Below are 21,666 nucleotides of genomic sequence, written 5' to 3'. Positions count from 1 at the left end.
GACTGTTAATTGTATTACCTTTTTTCTCATGAGTTTGTTACTAGCAATAACTTTCTTTTGAGCTGAAAAGACTAGCATGAGAGTCTTTTATTTGTTGCTCCATGGCACCCAGATGTACAGAATACATACAAAAAGTAATTATGCACATGATAACATACAAGCTTTTATACAAATTATACAATAAACAGTGAACTTGTAAAATTTACCCCACAATATTCTGTATTTTTGCTCATTTCTCCTGTTACTCTCCAAGCTTAATGTTAAAGTAGTACCCAGAATGCATGCGATGCAGAATGCTACTACCTTCTCTCCCACAGTACCATTACTTTTGATGCCACTATTCATTGTGTGGCTTATACACTCAAACCTGAGGGGAGGCATGCTCGACTGCACAACACTTTCTCATACACATTAGACAATGTAATAGGGCTGCAACTATTTTCATCAGTGATTTATCTAGAAATTATTGTCTCGTTTTTAGCTAATTGTACTGTAAATTGCTAAAGTGTGTGTGTATTGGTGTATTGTGGTATGTGTATTTCATTGCATTTCCATATCTCTAGTTTATTGTTTTTTTTTAATGATACAGAAAGCTGTATATTTTACAGTATACATGTAAAAGCCTAACAAGGCTTGAAAATTAGCAAAAGCTTTAAACTGTGTTCAGCACATCAGTTTCATGCTCTGTCTTTTAACTCTGTTAAACTGCAACGTCCCTTCCACATAAAAATTAATAAATAATTAACTAATTAGTCAGAAAACGCTGGAAACTACATCTCACGGTTCTCTTAAGTCCAAGGAGATGTCCAAGGTGACACAGGTGTTTTGTCTCACCAACAGTCCAAAACCCAAATATACTCAATATCTACACCCAGTTTTCTATCATGTAAGATCAAAACAGCTGTAAATTCTTACATTTGAGAAGACTGAACTGTGGGATTGTTGTCATGTTGACATGTTTTTGAAAAGGAACAGACCTGAAGAGCAACAGCCCGTCTGACAAAACCTCAGCTGCAAAAAACCTGAAAAACTTATGGCTGAGTAAAAGTTTCTATGATGCAGCACATGCAAAGTATAGATGTACTACATCTTACAAAAGAGGGGCCCTGGCCATGAGCAATGGGGGGCCTTGGCATGGAAAAATTTGGGAACCACTGTACTAAATGACATTACCCACTCCACCCACAGTCTGTTCACCCTGCTGTCTTCTGGCAAGAGATACATAAGTATCAGCTGAATACAACCATATTTCAATGGAGCTTCTTTCCTCAAACTGGAGCTCACTCCATCAAAATTTAAAGTTTTTTGTTAGGTTTTGCTCTGTGTTGTTTGTTTGTTTGCGTGTGTGCAGCCTGAAGGGGCCCCTAATCTTGTTAGACATCCTTGTGTTGTAAAATGACCACTGAACAAAACCTTGAACCTTGAACAGTCCAGGAAACAATAATGCTAGTGGTGCAAGTGTTGTTGCTGATGCAGAAAAAGTACAAGTGTACACTTTATTGTAGCCATTACAATCGTAGATACAGTCTTACAAGTAACAGTTAGCATAATAGTTAAAGTACTATTAGTAGTCAAAGTAGCAGGGGTAGTAATAACTGTAGCTTGTGATGGTGGCAGTTGTGGTAGTACTAATGGCTGTAGTGGTATTTATTTTTATTTTGCACAGTTGTACTTTGTGTCAGGAATGCGCATGAGTGCCTATTATGGCTGTCTGTGATTTTCTTTTTCATTCATTCCCGTGTGTGTGTGTGTGTGTGTGTGTGTGTGTGTGTGTGTGTGTTCCTTTCCGCTTAAAACCTCATAAGCCTTCAGCCCCTGCCGTGTGCCACTCTAATAACCTACTCCGCTGTCTGTCACCTGATTGTTGCTATTGTCATGCTAATTAGAGAGCCACATGCAGAAAAAGAGGAAAAAATAGATCTTTCTTTTCTCTATATGCCTCTCTACACATCAGCAAAGTGCAGCAATCTGCCCCTCCCTCCCTACCCATCAACCCCCCCCCCCCACCTCCTTATCTTCCCTTCATCTCCCCCGTCCCTCATTTTATCCATCCGTCCTTTATGTGTTTTACAATCGCTGCAACAATCGGCTCATTTGGAAAACCCTCAATTACCGAGCTCCATCTCATCTGCCCACACTGCGCACACACACCCCCGAACACACACACACACACACACACACACACACACACACACACACACACACACACACACACACAGACACACACAGACACACACACACACAGACATAAAAAAAAACCTGCTCTACAAACGTGCTGTTAAAATCGGCAAAACCACCCGTCTTTTCCACCCGTCTTGTGTTTGAAGAAACTGGTGATTAGTTTTAACTGTGTGTCTTTGTGCGCTGAACAATAAGTGTTTGAATGTTTCCTGTCAGACTGTTTGAAATTATTCATGTTTTGAATATACGTGCAGATCTGCAGATTGGACCCCAGAGACAAGTGAGGAAGAGGAGGAACAGGAGCGGAATGTAGAGAAAAGGTGCTGGTGGGTGCGGGATGGATGGATGAGATAGGGCAGAAGAGCGAGGAAATGAGAGAAGATGGGACTTGAGAACAAATGAGGGCAACGAAGGGGGGAAGATGTGCGAAGAGATTTTGAGTAAAACGAGGGGCGGGCGGGCAAGAGGAGAGATGGCGAGGAGACAAACGTGAGGAAATGAGAGGAGATGAGAAAGCGAAGAGAGGGGAGGAGAGGTGAAGAGAAGAGTGGAGATAAGGTTATTGAGTTTCTGTCTCTCTGTTTCTCCGCACCCCCGCACCCTCACATGGAGCTTCCCAGAACAGAGATCTGTCCTGTGTTAAAAGCATTGTATCACTTAGTTCGGACCTTTAACATTAATCAATACAGCAGTTATTTCATTTTCTCGTTTGTACCTTGGGCCGCCTCATTCAATAATGCGGTAATGCGGCCCGCTGGCGCACGCACACACACACACACACACACACATACACAGATAGCCGCTCATAATGTAATTGTCCAGATGTACACAGACTCTATCACTTTCATTTACACTCACACCAACACACAGAACCAGCCTCTCCTAATATAATTACCAGATATACTGTACATACGTTGTCTCTATCACTTTCATACACACACAAAGTGTTGTGCAAGTTCACACCTCACAAGAGTGAGCTCAAAATTCATTTCAGTTCGTTAGTCCATTTCGTCCATTTTTTAAATTTAGTCGACACGATTCATTTGAATGGCCAGGATAACTTTTATCTATTAACCATCTAAAATCCTGGGAGTCTCCCATTAAAACATGGAAAAAAGTCCTGAACTTTGTGTTGTAGATACTTAAAGTTGTCATCAGTACCCGGAACTGGAAATATTCATTGTTAAGTGGAGATTTTTTTTTCCGCTATTAGTAAGCAGTGGGACCTCCCAAACTCTCACTGCCAGAAATGTGAGCGTTGGTAGAGACGACTGACTGGATCATAACTTTTCCACATATAAATTCAGCGATTAAATGAATTTAAGCAGCCAAAAACTACCTACAACACCATAATGGAGAATTACAAAGCCACTGTGAGTTCTTTTGTTCAAAATCACATCACATACTCCGCTCTCACTGCCGGAGATGGAGTCTGTTTTCCAGGGAAAAGTGCGACGAAGAGTTAGTAGGGAGGACTGACCCAGTCGTGACTTTCCCCACATATAAATTCAGCTATTTTTCTCATGTAAGTTGCCAAAAAACACTGCCACATTACTGTTGCTTGTTCTTTTAACGAAGCTGTGTTTTTAAGTGAACTGCAGCATCATTCTAGGATTCTGCAGGGCTTTAAAAGTTTAACAGCAATTTACGATAGTTTTAGGATGTTTCACACTACAGCAGACGGAAAACTTGAACACTGACATACTGTTGATTTTCCAACCGTGAACTCCATAGTGCAACGACATAAAGAGGGACATGAGACACTGATCTGTCAGTCTGTCACAGAGCCTCCAGTCTGCAGTGTAGCTTAGGTCATACACTTGATGCTTACAGATCAAATAAAGTTTTCAGGCGATATAATGTTGACATTTCCGTCCGTACTTGCCCTCTCTCACTCTCTCTCTCTCTCTGTCAGTCTCTGCTCTGAGTCTGCATCACACTTTTTTTTTTTAACCAGTTGACAACATGTCGTTAACTCTTTCAGAAGTTAATGATGCTCAAGTTCACATTCATTAGCTGCAAACATCCTTTCAGTTCACTGTTCACCAAAAACATAAGCACATACACACAGATACACAAACGTGAGGCCTTAATGATCCCAGCTTTGTCCTGCCGAGAGCACAGACAACACTTTGTACTTTCACTTAATGAAGAGCTGTAAAAAAAAGACCAAACTCCTCTCTGATCCATTCCATAACACACTCCACCTGGCAGAACATCAATACCCAATCTGCACACACTCACACACACCCATACACACACTGGGTGGTGTTTTTAGCTCCGCAAACGGCTGTGTTATTTCTGAAGGCGATGAAAGGCAATAAATTCGAATGAATATGAGCGTGATTAGTTAATTATGTGCTTTCAGGAGGAAATTGAGGAGTGCTCGCGAACGTTTGGCGGAGAGGAGCGCCACGACGAGCTGGAGAGGCTCCATCCTGCCTGTGTGTGTTTGAAATGTGGATGGCATTTGATGAAGTCACTACAAGAAGTGAAAAGGATTCATTGAATGGCTGAGTGCGCGCGTGCGCATGTGTGCTGGCGCTGGCACCTGACAAAAAGAGACGTAATGAGCTAATGTACAGTGTGAGTGCGTGTGGTCGGTTTTATTGGTAACCGCTGTTATCTTTCAGAGTTGCAGGGATAATTCTGTATGGCAGGTGTCCAGATGATGGTGTGATAGCACAGTATGTGTGTGTGTGTGTGTGTGTGTGTGTGTGTGTGTGTGTGTGTGTGTGTGTGTGTGCATACATGGGTTCACATGGTCCTCTAAGCTGAGACAACAGGATGAATGTGTGCTTCTCTCTTGACCGCGTCTCACATCGTGGGTGAAGGCAATATTCTCCTTCACTGGTAACATACATGGGCTTATACACACACACATGAAACACTCATACAAACATATAATTGGTTTTCAGAGGTAGGTTTTCATAGCTGTTTTTCATTTCATGGCTGTCTATTTTCTACAATATGACTTTCAGATGTGCGCACGCCTGTCTGTTCTGTATGAATACACGCAGACACACAGAATAACATGCATGCGTTCAAATTCACAGGGTCTATAATCTGAGAACGTTTAGGTTCTAATAAAACAGCTAGCAGAATCGCTCACGTGTTTCCTGTAAAAACAGGCAGCTAGGGACGGACTTGTCAAGAACATCATGGTTTTCATTATGGGTCAATTTATTATCAGATAGAAGCAACAGCTCTCAAAGGACTTTACAAAGTGTTTCGAAACATGTGAAGGAAACAAATTTTGACAAGAACAGAAGAAAAATGAAGCAGTTCAGAATGATGGAATGACATTAAAAGAATACATTTTGGGAAATGTGCGTAGATGAGATGGCTGAGTTACTTTAACAACAAGTAAAGCTATCTATCCATCAGGAACGTCAGTAAACAACCTTGATACTGTATTTCCTGCCCGTCTCAAAGGTTGTGTTTGTCACAGTGACTAGCCATGTTCACTGGGAGGCTGCTAATCCCGGTTCTGTTGCCTGCTAACAGCAGTTAACAGTGGCAGCTACTTTAGCAACAAGTAAGCCGCTAAAACTTTCTGTCCATTGGTAAACCCTATGATTACATCACAGAGAGATGAAGCTGAGCAGCTGGAAGACATCAGAGGGGGAAGCAGAAAATATTTTCTCCATTAAGTATGATCCAGTTTCATTTAAATCAGTGAAAAAAGTTATAAAGCTGTGCTTACATATTGCGAGATCCCCAGAAATACTGCAATTTGCCCCAGAGCATGATTTTTTTTCTTTCTTTCATTCATTCGACGGCTGCATCATATGCAAGGAAACATTTCATAGGAACATTTTGTATTTTCCTCCAAATGCAGGATGAGTCATCAACAGTTTTTAACTGCTTTCCAACAGATAAACTCTGAAATACCATTTAAAATACCAGAGATTATTTACAAAACAAGTCTTTAGTCATTTTTGGGTCAGATACTGGTACGTAGATGATGTATAGCATAAAATATATGTGATAGAAACACTTGAACATCGATTTTGACTTTAAGCACACACACACACACACACACACACATACATACACACACACATATATATGTCCAGGTGGTGGCTGTGAAGAGCCAGACCTCCTTTCAGTCAGGATCAATCGCATCAACTGTTTTATCTGGCGCTGCGAAACACACGCACACACAAAAGCACACACCTCTGATCCGAGCTGAAATCAGGCGGTCATCATTGTGCCATCCCTCCCCACTTGCCATGCCCTGAAACCAGCTCTCTCTCTTGCACACACACGCAGTCGGAGCGACACGCACCACACACAACCCAGGCCCCGTGTGGAGATAAATGTGACCAGCAGTCCTCACCCCCAGCAGAAGAAAATCCAATTCTCTTTCACTTTTATCCCTGAGACTAATGTTACTGTCAAAGAAGACACCACCACCAGAGACCAGGCGACTCTGTTTGTGTGTGTGTGTCCCCGTGTTTGTGTGGGTGTGTGTGTGCGTATGTGTTTGCTGCAGTGAGATAGTGAATTCATTTAAGGTGATGTATTGCTGTCTTTACCTACAATCTCACTGTAGGCCTCAGTGGTGTTGTTCCTGCCTTTCCATGACAAGCCACTGACCCCTCCTCCTCCCTTCCTTCTCTCCTCCTCATTGTCTCCTTTCCTTTCCTTCCTCAATCTTTTATACTCGCTTTCCATGAATTTTCTCCTTGAACTTTTTATTTCAGATGTTTTTTTTAATTTCAACTTTTCAGCTTTGTTGGCATTTACATAAAAAAAACAAATGAAAAAAACATGTTGTTGGAGTTAGTGAGTTAGGTAAATAATACATTCAATAAATCTAGTCTTGCATAGCCAGACCTATCAGTGCTGTGTCTGTGCTGGAGAAATGTCACACATTATCATTCTGCTGTCCGGGGGGAAAAAGTGCCGTGGCTGTGCATTTCTTAAAACCAATCGCAATCGTCTTTGGCTGCACAAAGCCTAGGATGCCCTGGCAAAATTGCTTGGGGGCAACTTGTTTTGGTGGAACATTTGCTTGTGGGTAGGTGAACCCTGGCATTAAAATGCCAAATCCCCACAAAAGAAAAGGTAACAGCAACATGCTTGCTATATTCTTACCATTGGTGACCAAGTTTGGGTAACTTGCCATTTTCAGCACGTCGGTTGCTAGCTCAGACGTTGTTGTTGTTTCCTGTAGTTACAGGGATTTTGAAAACAGTAACACAGTAGGTAGTAGAAGGGTAAAAAATGCTGCCTGAAATAGGCAGTCAATGGCAAGCTTAAGGCTCATGCTAAAGGGTAGATGCGGATATATACCGAGCCCGTACTCTGCATTCATTTTATCTGTATTTGTACACGTTTTCTGAGAGCTTATGGACACAACTGACAAAACAGAGCAGCACCACAGGAAGTAATTGGGGGCAGTGCAGCCAATTGAAAATGACGTCTGTCATCAGTTAGTGAAAAGAATTCTCCATCGTCATTTTGCAACCGCCTCTTGTGTCACCATGTTTGTTGTGGTTAGAAACTTTTGAATCTGAGTGGCGCCCCCAAGTGGATGTATCGCTTAACATTCGTGCCAACATAAAGGACACATGAACGTTTGTGGGCAGTGATTGCTACATTGTTTGAAACTGATTTATCTATTTTCATGTGCAAAGGGGGGTAAAGAAAGAAAGAAGGAACGAACCCTTTCCTTGGAAAGGAAAGACTGGGATTTTGGGGTTAGGTGGGAAAAATTAATTTCTACTGTTATCATATTTTTTTTATTCTTTAAAAAAAGCATTCAGTAAGAAGACTCTCTCTGTCTCCTCTCCTTCAGTTTGTCTCTGCCGCTCTAGTGCTGTCTTTATCTCTCCCCCAGGTTTTTTCCCAGCATCTCTGAGGTCTGATTGGGGAAATGTGACCTATTCATCACAACTGACATAGTCTGTGTTTACAAGCCATACACACACACACACACACACACACACACACACACAACCCATCATTTGTACTGCACATCGCATGTTTGTTTGTGATTGGCAAAGCTCGGCTGTAGGAGGTGGTGCCTAGGGAGAGAACCCTGTAAAACAGGGACAACTGCTGTTTTTGGTGTGTGTGTGTGATTGTGTGTGCGGTACTTTGTTAATCATTTGTAAGCCCTGCCAGATGCCATGCAGGGGACCAGAGTGCGCGGGGCCTGTCAGTCAACCACCCCTTCATCGCACAAACGCACACAGAAACACACACTCATTCAGGTGCAGGTGCACTGCGATCCAACCACAGCCCCCTTCCCCTTGAGGCTGATTAGTATTCATGAGATCTCAGGAGGCCCCTTATACACACACACACACACACACACACACACACACACACACACACACACACACACACACACACACACACACACACACACACACACAGCAACACACACATATTCTGGTGGATTGGTCCATTCTAATTATCTCCTGGCGTTTATGGAGAGGGCTGATTAGAAGCTGTCAGTGTGACTGATGACGACATGCCATGTTATCCCCCAGAGAGAGACAGAGAGGAGGGCTGGTCACAGCTGTGGACTCCACCACTTCTCTGTCCTCGTCTCTTTATAGTTGGTGCCTTTCTTCCTCGTAACCGTGCTCCACTAACAGCTGCCTTGTTATGTGCCTCCGTAGGTAAGCCAGTGATGATCATAACGGAGTTCATGGAGAACGGATCTCTGGACACTTTCCTCAAGGTGAGTCACGGCTCAGCTGGAAGAAACACGGCGCTCCCATTTCCTCCAAGGTCGGGGCCACAAGACTTTTACAAAGGCCGTGTGGAAAATGCTGTCCCTGCTGTAAATTGTAGTGTTCCTTTCTCCCAAGTTGCTGTATCTGAGGGCAGATTCTTTTAAAAACATATAAAAGGCAACCGATTGAAATTGTCTTTCATCTCTCAAAGCCGTCAAATTCAATCCATGAAAGTTTTACAAAGTCCATCAAGGACTCACATTAAGTCATTCAAGGACTTCACTTAACAAGTATCACTTAAAATCAGCTAATTAGAGTTTCTACCACATTTTCCACATTTAGTCACCACATTATGAATACAAAATGCAGTTTTACACTATCTAAAAGGAGCATAACTGCTTGCAATCAAACATCATTCCTTAATAGATAAATGTGTGTCACGTTTGTCATGGGATGAACTGCTGAGTTGACTGAACAAATACTAACAAGAGTGAAAATCCCTATTGTCTTAGCTGCAATAACCATGCCAGCAATACAGAACCAATCATATTTTTCATGTACACTACAGACATACAAAGTGTACACATCTCATTCATCTAAAATGCATGTTTTATGCATTCATATCTCATTAACAACGAGCCCAGTTCAGACTATTTGATGTAGGATTGTATAAGGTGTTTAGTCGGCTCCCTGTGACAAGAAGCAGAGAGGGGCACCAGTCCAGAAGCTAAGTGCTGCTGTGGACAGAGTCAGCAACAAAAGGTATTTTAGCCACTTCAAAAAGGTCAGCCTAAAACTATATATATAAATCAGTTTTAGTGTACATTATATTTTGCATATTTTCAGCACTTTATATTGCCCCTTTTCCGTCGGGAAACTGCCATCGTGCAAAACAAATATTACTCTCTCCACACCAACCAAAGTCCAAAGGCAAAATCATTAATTTTACCTTGAAGAACACAGAAGCTGCTTGTCTAGAGCTACCTCAGTCTGTTGTTTGTTTGTGTTGTTGTGTGACTTTGGTGTTTTAAAAGCAAAGTCCGGATTCACCAAAATCTTACAAACGAACTAACAGATCAAGGCAGCGGTGGACCCACAGCTCCCGCGTTCTGCTAGATAAAATTACAGATTTCACAAATGGAGTTTGGTTGGCTCATACAATGGTACACTTACATTGATATAGATTTGTTTGGGTGGACTTTTTAAAGTGGTTACAATGCTTTCTGCTGCTGACCCTGTCCACAGCAGTACACTGATTTGCTTCCATGTTGGCGCCCCACTCTGCTTTTCTGGAGAAAAAAATGCTGACTGGCATCTACTGTAGGTAATACACTGACTATACGTACCTCACACGATCTCATCTCAAATAGTTTGAATAATCCCTTTAATAACAACACTTTCACTAAAGTAACTTTGGGGCCACCGACCAAAACTAGTCCGATCAGCTGTGAGATGTCGCTGGTGGATAATAAAGTAATACAGCACAGATAGATTTAACTATATGTATTTAAAGATCACAGTTGCAGCTGAAAAGGACAACAGAATTAAACTAATTTTACGTATCTCCGCAATTCTAATCAACTGCCAGTTTTATAGCCAGTGTGTACAGTACATGCATGGAGATATTGAGATGGATAAAGACGTGGATGAGACCAGACACATTCAGATGGATGCACGGCCTCCACACACTTTCCTCAACTAATGTTTGATACTGAGTTTATAAAATGCGCCTAGTGTCCATATCTCAGAGCAGAAAAACAGACAAATTGGTAATAAAACAAAAAGCGTTTTCTACAAATGTAATACCACAAAAGTAACATGGAGTCACGAGTCAGTTTATAAGGAAATCATCTTAATCATGAATTAACTGAGAAGACATTTACTATTGTGAGACTTGTTTAAAGAGAAAAAAACTGTTTGTAGAGCAAGTGATGAAATACAGGTTAAATCCAAGGCACAGTACTACCAAAGTCCTGAAAAGCATATTTTAGTCAAGGTTATTGCTGAACATCTTATCAGTGATTCAAAAATCAAAGGAAGGCTTTGGAGGTTTTGCCTTGTAATTAAAATTGACATTATGACAAGAGTTAAAAAGAGCCTGTCACTCAATACGTCATTACACAAATTGATGTTTTAAAAGATCTTTCAAGCCATCCTCTGAAACATATCGCAAACCTGCAGACACGTTAAGTTTATTTTAGGGGAATCGACAGAGGGCTTTGAAGCATTTCTAAAAAAACAAAAAAAAAAGTCTCTTATGTACGTGGAATTATGGATCTTTATTTAATTGCAGATGCAGTAAACAAGTATATAATGTTGTACATTTTGATAAATGTGTGATTCATGATTCCTGTTCATACAAAACATGTGCCAAGAAGCTGCAAATGTGTGGTATTGATTTAGCCGAGGAGCCCTGAATTGGGTTTTGCATACACTCAGATGAATAGCTTGTTGCAGCCCTGGTGTGCCTCCCATTGAAAGTCCCCCTGATTCATATTCAGAGTTGTTTGTCAGCCAGTAAAATCACTGCAGTGCTCCAAAGCCATTAAGCCTGTGATGATAGGCCCATCGCTAAATAGACACCAATCCCATCAGCAACACTGAAGCAAAATGAAATGAAATCTGACAGATAAAAAATGGCTAAGGAAGATAGTGTCCTGAAACACACACACACACGCACATACACACATGCATGTTGTGTGTTACAGTATGTATTGTAATGAGGGTCATAAACAGTGTCCACGGTGGCTCAATATAATTATGGAATCAGTTTTATGGGTTTTACAGCTCATCCGTGCTCCTGGCATCCATATGTGTCTTTAATTATGCTGACCGTTTATTAAGCAGCCGTCCCTCAGAAATAACAAAACCACTCTCTTCCTTTCTTAGGCTGGCGTGCACCAACAAGCATTAACTTTTGAACCCAATTAAAATATGGTTTGACTTAAAATTATGTTGCTTTTAAAGTAAATTAAAATTAAGAAAGATTCTATTTCTTCTCTTTAGACCTAAGTTTAGTTTAGTTTAGAATAATTTTAATTCTGTTGCACCAAAACTTTATACTCCAGTTTAAAATGTGATCCACTATTAACTTTTAAACTTAACAGTAACAGCATTTTTTCAATGAATTGAAGAAAATATACAAATTCCTTGAAGGGACTCAAACCAATTGAGTTTTATGATAAGTCCCCTCTTTCTTTCAGTTGATAATTCAGCCAGCAATTGTTAACCTTTTAGCTACCAAACACTATAACATTTTCTTTTCTTTTACTTTAGCTTTGCACATGTTTAAGCTAGCTAGCAAATAATGTAATGTTTTTGTTAATACAGAGCAGGGGAAAGGTAATGCCCCCGCTCCTCTTTTGTACTTTAATAGGTCCCAACAGCAATGAAATGTATTTAACATCTCCATATTTAATTTCAGTTTTCATCACTAAACTTAGATTTACTAAACTGAGAGTAGTTTTGAATTGTGCAAAAAAAGCTCTGCTTATTTTTAAAACCTGATTTACATGTTTTAAAACTAGTTTTACTAAACTCTGATAAGAACTAATCATAGATTAAGTTCATCTTTGTTAGTGCAGCCTAGTCTTAGTCATCTTCATCCTGCAGTAGCCTCTCATTTCCTTTATGACATTTCTCCTTTTAGTTTTCTTGTAAAAACTCAAGTAATATGCCAGAATTTGCCAAAAAACTCTCATTTTCCATCTTCACCTGTCTCATCCGTCTCCTTCATCTCCTTGTCTAACCTCTCTGCCCCACATTTGTCTCCTCTCTCTTTCCCTGCCATGCCCACCCTTCCCTCCTCCTTCCTGGCAATACAATGTGGTGGGCAGATTGATAGAGGAAGTCTGTAGGTTTGTTAGACAGTCCAATCAATCAGCATCTCACAAAACCACCGGCTAATTAACTTACTCCACAGCTGCCGAGGGAGAGAGAGAGAGAGAGAAAGAACGATGGAGGAAGGGGAGGGGAGAGGAGTGGAGGGTGCACAGATGCAGAAAGATGAAGGAAGATGGATAGATAGATGGAAACTGAAACTAAGTAATACAGAGTTCTCTCTGTGCCTGAGACAGAGACTGAGGAGGGACAGAGATGGATGGGGAGGACAAAGAGACAGAGGGAAGGAGAGATGATATAAAGGAGAGAGGGTGACTGATAACATGGATGGCTTTTTAACGGGGACCGTTGGCCCAGGGCAGAAATAATTGGCAGAGGAAGGTGAGCTGGACCGTCATCGATCAACAGGCTGTGCTCTGTGCCAAAGACAGCTCACATCTGAAATCCAGTGAGCTCTGCTTGGGCACACGGTCAGTGTTAGAGAGGAAAGTTTTGTCTGCTCTGTCAGATCCAATCCTCTGAAAGTAGGATTTTTTTGTGATCCTGTATTGATCCCTGGGAGGAGAAATTCATCTTTTGCTCACCACCTTCCAGAGAGAGGCCAAAGCACAGGGTTAGCAAGAGCTGGAAGGGATTCTTGCTCAGGGACACTTCAGAAGCGCAGATTGCTGCCATTACAGACGCTTGAATCCTGGCTTGAACCTTCACTTCCAGCTGAGGTTGTTGAAGGACCCCGCCTTAATCACTGTACCACCCTGCTGCAGCATTTACACTCTGTGCTGTCTCTTTGTCTCTCTCCCCAGAAACATGACGGCCAGTTCACAGTGATCCAGCTGGTCGGCATGCTGCGTGGCATCGCCTCAGGTATGAAGTACCTGTCGGACATGAGCTATGTTCACAGAGACCTGGCGGCTCGAAACATCCTGGTCAACAGCAACCTGGTGTGTAAGGTGTCCGACTTTGGCCTGAGTCGGGTTCTGGAGGACGACCCAGAGGCTGCCTACACTACGAGGGTAAGACACACACACACAGGCCCCGGCTGACTTAAATAAATGTCATCTCCAATTACAGTACATTCACCCAGTGACCTCTACAGTGTAAGATTCAATCCAAATCCAAAACAAAAAGAGAGCTGATCCGAAAAGGACCCAAGAGCAAGAAGAACTGATCCAAAATTAATCTCCATAAACGGATATCTGCATATGAATTAGACTCACAAGTCAGTCTCTGAATGCTTTGCTCAACAGAAAGTCTCCCAGCTTTTGTTGCTAAAATTGGGTGGAAACAATTAGAGAGTTTATTAAAAAAAAAAAAAAACCTGCAGTGAAGAGCCAATCCAAAGTCTTGCACTTTATGTGCGTCATTTCTGGTAAGGCAGGTCTTTGAAAAACTGACAAGATTACTGTATCAGAAGCATCCTGGTTTCCGTTGTAGTCTGGGTAATATTGACCAATCATGTTTGATTGGGCTTTACTTGCATGCAGCCTGTGTGGAGAGCAAAAGTGGCAGAATGCGTTGGCCAAAATACAATCAGCAGCAGCACTTTGTGTTGTCAGCAGACCTCCACTGTTGACATGAAAAGTGACCGCACATAAACATAGATCAGGAAGGAATTTTTGAATGATGGACAACGAGAAAGTCTAATGCAGCCTCTGGCTGATAGCCACTCAGGTTTCACACACACACACACAGTACAAGCTCAAACATTAGAGGCACAAACAGGCTGCTGTTTCTCTAAATAACATTAAATTCTAGACTCAATTGTTGGACAAAAGAGTAGAAGTGGAGAAAGTTTATGCAAATTATAACTTAAAGAAGCTACAGGGACTTGAAAATGATGAAAACAAGGTGGTGTGCCATTGTTCCATCGGCCCATTATTCCAAAACCCCAACAGTCAAAAAAATGTCCCATTGGACTGAAAACCTATTTATCCGACAGGCTCTTATTCTGAAAACAAATGGCCATTGAACAGCACTGAATCACAGCTGAATATGTAAATTATGCTAAACACACCTGGAAGCTGCAGTCTCATTATTGGCAGGAGGGAGCCTGCTACTTTGAGTCCAGATGTGTGAAGAGGGCATGCAGGTACACACACTGATACACAGACCTGACTGGCTGTGACGGTATGGATTTTTTCCTTACTGCAGTGACAAAGCAACATAATCCCGCAGGATGGCGGTTTACCGTGACTGCCTTAATAATCACATTTTATTAGACTTTATTGAAGCATGCTGTCATAAGTGTAGCTCCTTTAAGGAACAGGGCAGTGTGTAATGTGTGTGTGTGTTGTGTGAGTGAAAGTGAGGAGCAGACAGAGTGTGACGGTGATGCCCATAGTGGAGCAGAAAGCTGTCAATCTGGTGGTATATATACACTACAGGTTTCAATGTGTCAGTTAATAAACACTGCAGTTTCTCAAGAAAAGTCTGGCCTGTTGTTTCCCAACTTGTGGAAATGTGAAAAAGGTCAGCCTCGAAGTAAGCTGAACAGGAAAGGCTAAAGTCAAGCTAACGCGTTGTACCTCTACGACATCTAGTCCGGTGCTTTGTAATCCAGCCCTGCCTTTTTTGGAGACGAAAATCCATGATGATAAATCCAACATGCAGTATCTTCTGATATTATTTATCCAATTTTACGTGTAACCAATCACATATTGTGTTCCTGACTTGTGTGAGACAGGCCTGATCCACAGATGTTTTAACAGATTAATGTGCTGATCTCATGAAACTGACCCTTCAAAATTACATCTGTGGTAATGAGCTTAACCCCGTGGTAGGCATCACATGACCGTGGTATTGTGGTAATGCAGTTATGGTCACAGCCTGACACCCGGAGCAATAGAGTGGGACGCCAGCCAGGATTTAATCTGGACGACTCTTGTGTCTGGTCTCGGCTACCAAAGCAGGAACTGGGTGGACCCGTGATGACCTCCACATGTGTGACGTGTGTTTCTGTGACGACTGGGCAAAGACCTAAGGCTCTATGACTGTATTGCACAGTGCAGTTTGTTTTCTAAACAGCTGAAGTTTTGTATGAGGTCATGATGCACAACTGATGCTATAAAGGTGTACTGCAAAATTAGATGCACACAAACTCCTCCTCCCTTTCATGTTTTTGCCTATATATAGTAAAATCAAAGAAGTCTTTGGCAACATCACCATCCCCTCACAGAGCTCCGAGAGAATGAAGAAACTCAAACGTCAGTGAGTTAAACCACTGCGGAGTAACTCATCTAAAATGCCCACAAGGAGATGGCATTATTCATATTCATAGGAAGTGTTGGGGATGTTATTTTTAATATGGCATTAGCATTGCCCTGGGAGGAGTGTATCAGCCGCTGACTGCTCTATTGCAATCACACACACACTCCCACTGATGTCAGGAGACCTAGATGGAGAGCTGCAGGCATGGAGGGTCGGGGGGGGGGGGGGGGGCGAGGCGGAGATGGGCAAGAGACACGGAGAGGGAGGATATCAAATAAGACTGAGATCGAGGGAGGTTGAGAGAGAGAGGGAGAAAATAAGGGAAGGCAGGGGAAGGATCCAGTGAGAGCAGTTAACAGAAAAAAAAGAGAGTGGGGTAGGGGTGGACAGGGGGTGGTGGAAACAAAAGTACAGTGCTGAGTGACTTGGCAGCTTTGTCTTTTATTTGACTTTGACCAAGCAGAGATGGGGAATGCTAGGTGGTGCAGAGGCAGCTGCCGCATGTTAAAAAGCTGAACCGAGCCCTATAGAGGTACACTGAGCGTGTGTGTGTGTGTGTGTGTATGTGTTAGACAGAGTAAGAGCGAGGGCGGGGGTATCTTACAGCCTATTGTGTCTATACAGTGGCTTTTATGGAATTCTTTTGATCTGTGCATCAACAACAAAGCAGAAGCAGCATGGAAGAAGAAAAAAAGACACTGATGACAAAAGAAAGCGCAAGAAAACCCAGTGCAGCGAGAGAAAGCCTATGTTGTGAGCGCATTAGAGAGGAGTGCTGTTTTTGTTAAGATGGTGTGTTACCTCACCTGCTCTGTTCTTAAAGGGGTAGTTCGGATTGTTTGCAGTGGGGTTGTATGAGGTACTTGGCGGTAGTGTATTACCTACAGTTGATGGCAGTTTGGTGAAGTTTTGGTGTAGGAAGATAAACAATTTCCTGCTCTGGACAGGGTCAGCAGCAAAACACATTTTAGCCAAATTTCACAACTTTATCTTGCCATAAGATAATTGATGGGAAACTGCTGTTACATAAGCCAAATATCACTCTCTCAAAACCAACCAAACTCCATAGGCAAAATCAGTGTTTTTACTTCATAGAATTCAGCAACTTCAGTGAATCCGAATTAACCTTTTAAAACACTGAAGTCATACAATATCACAAACAAACTAACTGATCGACGCAGCAGCAGACCAACAACTCCTGTGTTCTGTGAGGTAAAATTAATGATTTTGTCAGTGGAGTCTGGTGGCTTTGGACATTTGGCTTATACAACAGTGGATTCCCAGTTGGAAAAGGTTGTCTGCTGGCAAGGTAAAATGATGAATATATTCTCAATATGGTGCACACTTAAAACTGATTTGGATATTTTTTTTGGTGGCTAATATAATAATTCCAAGGCCTGAAATGTCAGGTCAGGCTAGTAAATCTAACAATTCACTTGCTAGAATTAAATTATTAAACTATTTTGATAATCAGTTCATGGTTTAAGTAATTTAACAAGCAAAATTAGTAGAAAATGTTGTTTGGTGTTTCTCAAAAATGGAAATTTCTCCATTTATTATCATATTAAACTGAATATTTAGAGGTTTTGGACTGACAAACAAGATTGTGGCTCATATCAGACTTTGGACAACTGGGATAGACATTTTTCCACTATTTTCTGACATTTTATAGGCATTGCATTAAACATGACAGTTGACTTTAGTCTAATAAATACAACAGTATGTGCAGGTAGGAAGTAAGAGTTAACACTGGGCAAGTACATTTCTGACCCAAGTGCAAAAAAATGTAACTTGCTGCTGAACCCTTAAATTCCTACACTAGTACTCCTGCTGCTTAATAGTACCTCATACAGCCCCACTTCACATAATGTGAACTATCCCTTTAAAGACAGCGAGCTTCTCTGGAGCCACCATCTTGTAATGTGTTTTGTCAGCTCTGCTCTCGATTTATTATAGCGCCTGGCAGCAAACGTATTAATGAAACAACTTCTAAATATTTACACCGTTGCAAAACATCAAGTTCAGTGTGACATATTCAGCATGCCAAGTATGTGTTGACTGTGTTGTGAACCTTCTTCAGGGAGGGAAGATCCCCATCAGATGGACGGCTCCAGAGGCCATAGCCTACAGGAAGTTCACTTCTGCCAGCGACGTGTGGAGTTACGGCATCGTCATGTGGGAGGTGATTTCATACGGAGAGAGACCTTACTGGGAAATGTCCAACCAGGATGTGAGTCACAAACACACACATCATGTCTCATTTACCGAGATCTGCAGCTCAATTCTTAACTTTGAAACTGAATTTTCCTCGACATTTTTTATTCCCCTCTCTCGTATTGATCGCAGAACTTGATCTTTTACATTCTCTCCCCTGCAGGTGATCAAAGCAATAGACGAGGGCTACCGTCTCCCTGCTCCGATGGACTGTCCTGTGGTGTTGCACCAGCTCATGCTGGACTGCTGGGAGAAGGGACGCAGCGACAGGCCAAAGTTTGGACAGATTGTCACAATCCTCGACAAGCTCATCAGAAACCCAGCCAGCCTCAGAGAGCTGGCCAACAGCTCAGCATGGTCAGTGGGAGAAAGCTATAAATTAAAGCTGTGAATTCAACACATTCACCGACTTGTAGTCTTTGAGATACTTGGATCAGATTAAAAGACGGTACATGGGTTGAAGACATAATCACTGCCTCAGATCTACATTGTAAATCTACTTTGTCAGTTTTGAAAATTGGGCAAAGTAGGAAATGTCATTTCAGTAAAATTACATTCTTATCTTTTGTCAGGAACGTAATATTTGTCAGTGAAAAGGTATGACTATAAGATTGTGGGTTGGCATATCCATTCAGTTAAGACTCCCTGTCTTCACAGTTGTATTGCAAACATCCATAGAATATCATTATGTTTAAATTTACATTTTTATAGTTGGGGCATCTAGCTGATGTTTAGAACCAGACCAGCATACAGTGTGCAACACAATATGTTTCATTCCCTTTCAAAAAGACAGAAGAAACTCCAAATAGAAAAAATAACAAATTCCAGAACAGCTGAAAGGATAATAATGGGACCAAAAGAAGAGTCTTAAGGTGGGTTCACACCTAAAGGTCCGGTTCTCGAATCAAACCAGTGTGATATATCAATTTTCCAACTGGTTCAGTGTGCGTTCAAAAAGGCTAAGCTCCAACAGCTCCAAGTCATGTGATGGAAATGAAAGCCAACCCCACATTTCCTGTTTTGGATGTGTTGTAATAAAAACTTTTACTTGACAAAACAACAAGGCGCTTTTAATGTGAAGAGGTAACAGGAAACAAAATGTCCAACATTTTACCACTCAAGATAATATGCGTCAGAGTATTTTGAGTTTTGCATTTGTGAACGCAAACTAGATTAGTTAGGAAAATTTACAATGCATCGCCCTTGCATTGGTTTCATTCAGGAACTGGACCTTTGTGTATTTAGTTAGTTAGCTTAGTGAGCTGATAACATGGAAATGCAAATGGATAAAAACACACAGATCCTTTAACACAATACAAAGCAAGAAAACAAATCAAAGGGTTCCAAAAATAAAGCTGCGTGCACTTGTACTGGGATGGGCAGTGAGAGGACCAATCATTAATCATACTTAGCCACTAATGGCTAGGTTTAAAGTTTAGGGTTTATGTTTTCCTTTCACAGTGGATTTGAGTCCGTCATGCTGCGGCTATTGCAAAATTAAAGTGACTCTGAAAAGCAGCATCCAGCACAATGAATGAGCAATGACTCTTCAAATGTGCTGCCAGCAGTTTTTATTATTATGAATGAAAGAGTTAGATTTAATGACTATTCCAAAGACAAATAATTGACTTCAGCACCAGTCAGAAAATGTTATTTAGCCACTCAGCGGGACAAAATGTCATTGAGTTGTGAGTGTGCTCTGTATCCCAGCAGGGAGGACCCGTCCACCCCAGAGTTCAGTGTGAACACAGTGGATGAGTGGTTGGAGGCCATCAAGATGGGCCAGTATAAGGAGAACTTTTCCAGTGCTGGATATGTCAGCTTGGACTCAGTCCTCTACATCAGTGTCAGGTACAGACGGCTGGTGACTCATCCCAGTTAAATGAAACACCCAAAAGGTCAAAATTGTCAGTAAAAGACATATTATATTCCACTTGAGTGTCATTTGAAATTAAAGAAGAGGATTTACACAAGTATCTTGGACATGAAAACTCAGCATCGCTGCTGCTTGGCATTTGACAGACAATGCAGTTGTTTTTCTAAAAGTGTCCTTGATAATAGTAATATTTTGTCTGCATGTTTTTCTGTCTTTCTTGCAGTGAATTGGCTAAGATGGGTGTGACTCTGGCTGGACACCAGAAGAAGATTTTGTCTAGCACGCAGAGCCTGCAGGCCCAGGGAACGCACGTCCAAGTATAACAGTTTCCACATAAACACACAGTGAGACAGAGCCAAAATGGATGCTCCTGTGAAGAGTTTCCCCCGCTGAAATGGAGTTTAAATGGATACTCTGTGCTCGGGCCTCCATTGATTTTGAGACACACTTGAGATGGAGACAACATGGACGCTTGACTCCTTCACCTTCTCGCAGTTTCACCATCCTTCCCATCCTCGATGGGCACTACCGGCTTTAGCACTCAAGAGTCCCAGCAACACGACCACCATTACGGAGCAACAGAGAGACACATGTCCAGCAACAAGGCCACATCTAGAGCATCCCAGACCATTTCACACCATATCAGCTCAACAAAAGAAGAAAAAAAAAAGATTTTTAACAAAAGAAATTACAAAAAAAAAACAAAAAAACAAATTAGAATATAATTATCATCACTGTCTGTGAGGTGTACAGTTGGTTTTTACTGTCATTTTGTTTTTGTTTTAAGTTTTCACCTTGAAGAGTTTAAAAAGGGTCAGAAGATATGTATATGTGTAGATATATGTTTATATGGGCTGTGCGTCCCACAACCGTAGAGATGGACCTAACGTTTGTATTGGTGGTGAGGTTTATATCGCTCAACCTTAATAGGAGTTATTACCTAGTAAGTGTACAGCCCTTTCCATTGCTCTCTGTACACAGAAAGCCAATGAAAGGGCCGAGATTCTGAATGACATGAATGTGTGGGGTGAGGGGAACAGAAAACCTGGACCTTTAGAGATAGAGAGGGATGTAGATTTTGCTAGCTCATGTAGGATGGAAGTATGATTCATTTAAATAGTGTATTTGAACAGGACAAGGGCTTCCCTAGCGACTGATCTCAGACACACTTCCATAGCAACTAGACAGTGCACGTTTGCGAGTCTGCTCTCACTTAAAGATGTGAGTGCAAAGAAACAGCAGAAACTGCTTAAAGTGCAGTTAGCACAGAGAAATTTTTACTCTTCCATATCTGGCTGTTTTTTTTTCCAAATGACATCGTCTGTCCAGCTGTTTACAGTGTGATGTTGTCGGGAATATTTCAGCTCAAGAGTTTGCCTTCCCATGTTTCAGGTGTTAAGAAAGTTAAAGTGTTTTTGTGTAGAGCAAAGGTGATGCCAAGGTCATGATAGAGTTGACACTGTTAAGAACGTGTAACTTGTTTTTCCAGTGTTGTGCCATGTACAGTAACCTTGAAATGTTCATCTGGGCAGCGTACCACCATTTTGTTTTCTATCCTTACTTCCTTTAATCAGTTTCCATGGCTGGATGGTAACACAAGGCTGGCCACTGGTAATTACAGTGTTTTGTCCAAATGTTCTGCTTGATGAAATG

The 21,666-nt window shown here is 41.6% G+C and overlaps 1 protein-coding gene across 3 annotated transcripts in view; it reads left to right on the top strand.

Moving 5' to 3' along the window:
• LOC146317510 (ephrin type-A receptor 3-like) overlaps positions 1 to 21,357 on the top strand; it is a 123,921-nt gene extending 102,564 nt beyond the window's left edge. The window contains exons 15-20 of one of the 3 annotated variants that reach the window (XM_084731943.1): positions 8,820 to 8,881; positions 13,520 to 13,729; positions 18,004 to 18,153; positions 18,301 to 18,494; positions 19,851 to 19,988; positions 20,237 to 21,357. In XM_084731943.1, the coding sequence (XP_084588069.1) occupies positions 8,820 to 8,881; positions 13,520 to 13,729; positions 18,004 to 18,153; positions 18,301 to 18,494; positions 19,851 to 19,988; positions 20,237 to 20,336 (854 nt within the window). In that variant the 3' untranslated portion in view covers positions 20,337 to 21,357. Of the gene's footprint in view, positions 1 to 8,819; positions 8,882 to 13,519; positions 13,730 to 18,003; positions 18,154 to 18,300; positions 18,495 to 19,847; positions 19,989 to 20,236 lie in introns of all 3 variants that reach the window. The other 2 variants (XM_084731941.1, XM_084731942.1) reach the window with 2 other exon arrangements.
• The last annotated feature ends 309 nt before the right edge of the window (positions 21,358 to 21,666 follow it).

The sequence above is a fragment of the Lutjanus erythropterus genome, chromosome 12, assembly GCF_056507025.1.
Source record: "Lutjanus erythropterus isolate fLutEry1 chromosome 12, fLutEry1.hap2, whole genome shotgun sequence".
Lineage (NCBI taxonomy): Eukaryota > Metazoa > Chordata > Actinopteri > Lutjaniformes > Lutjanidae > Lutjanus > Lutjanus erythropterus.
Note: the sequence above shows the minus strand (reverse complement) of the source record. Positions and strands in the feature narration are given on the sequence as shown.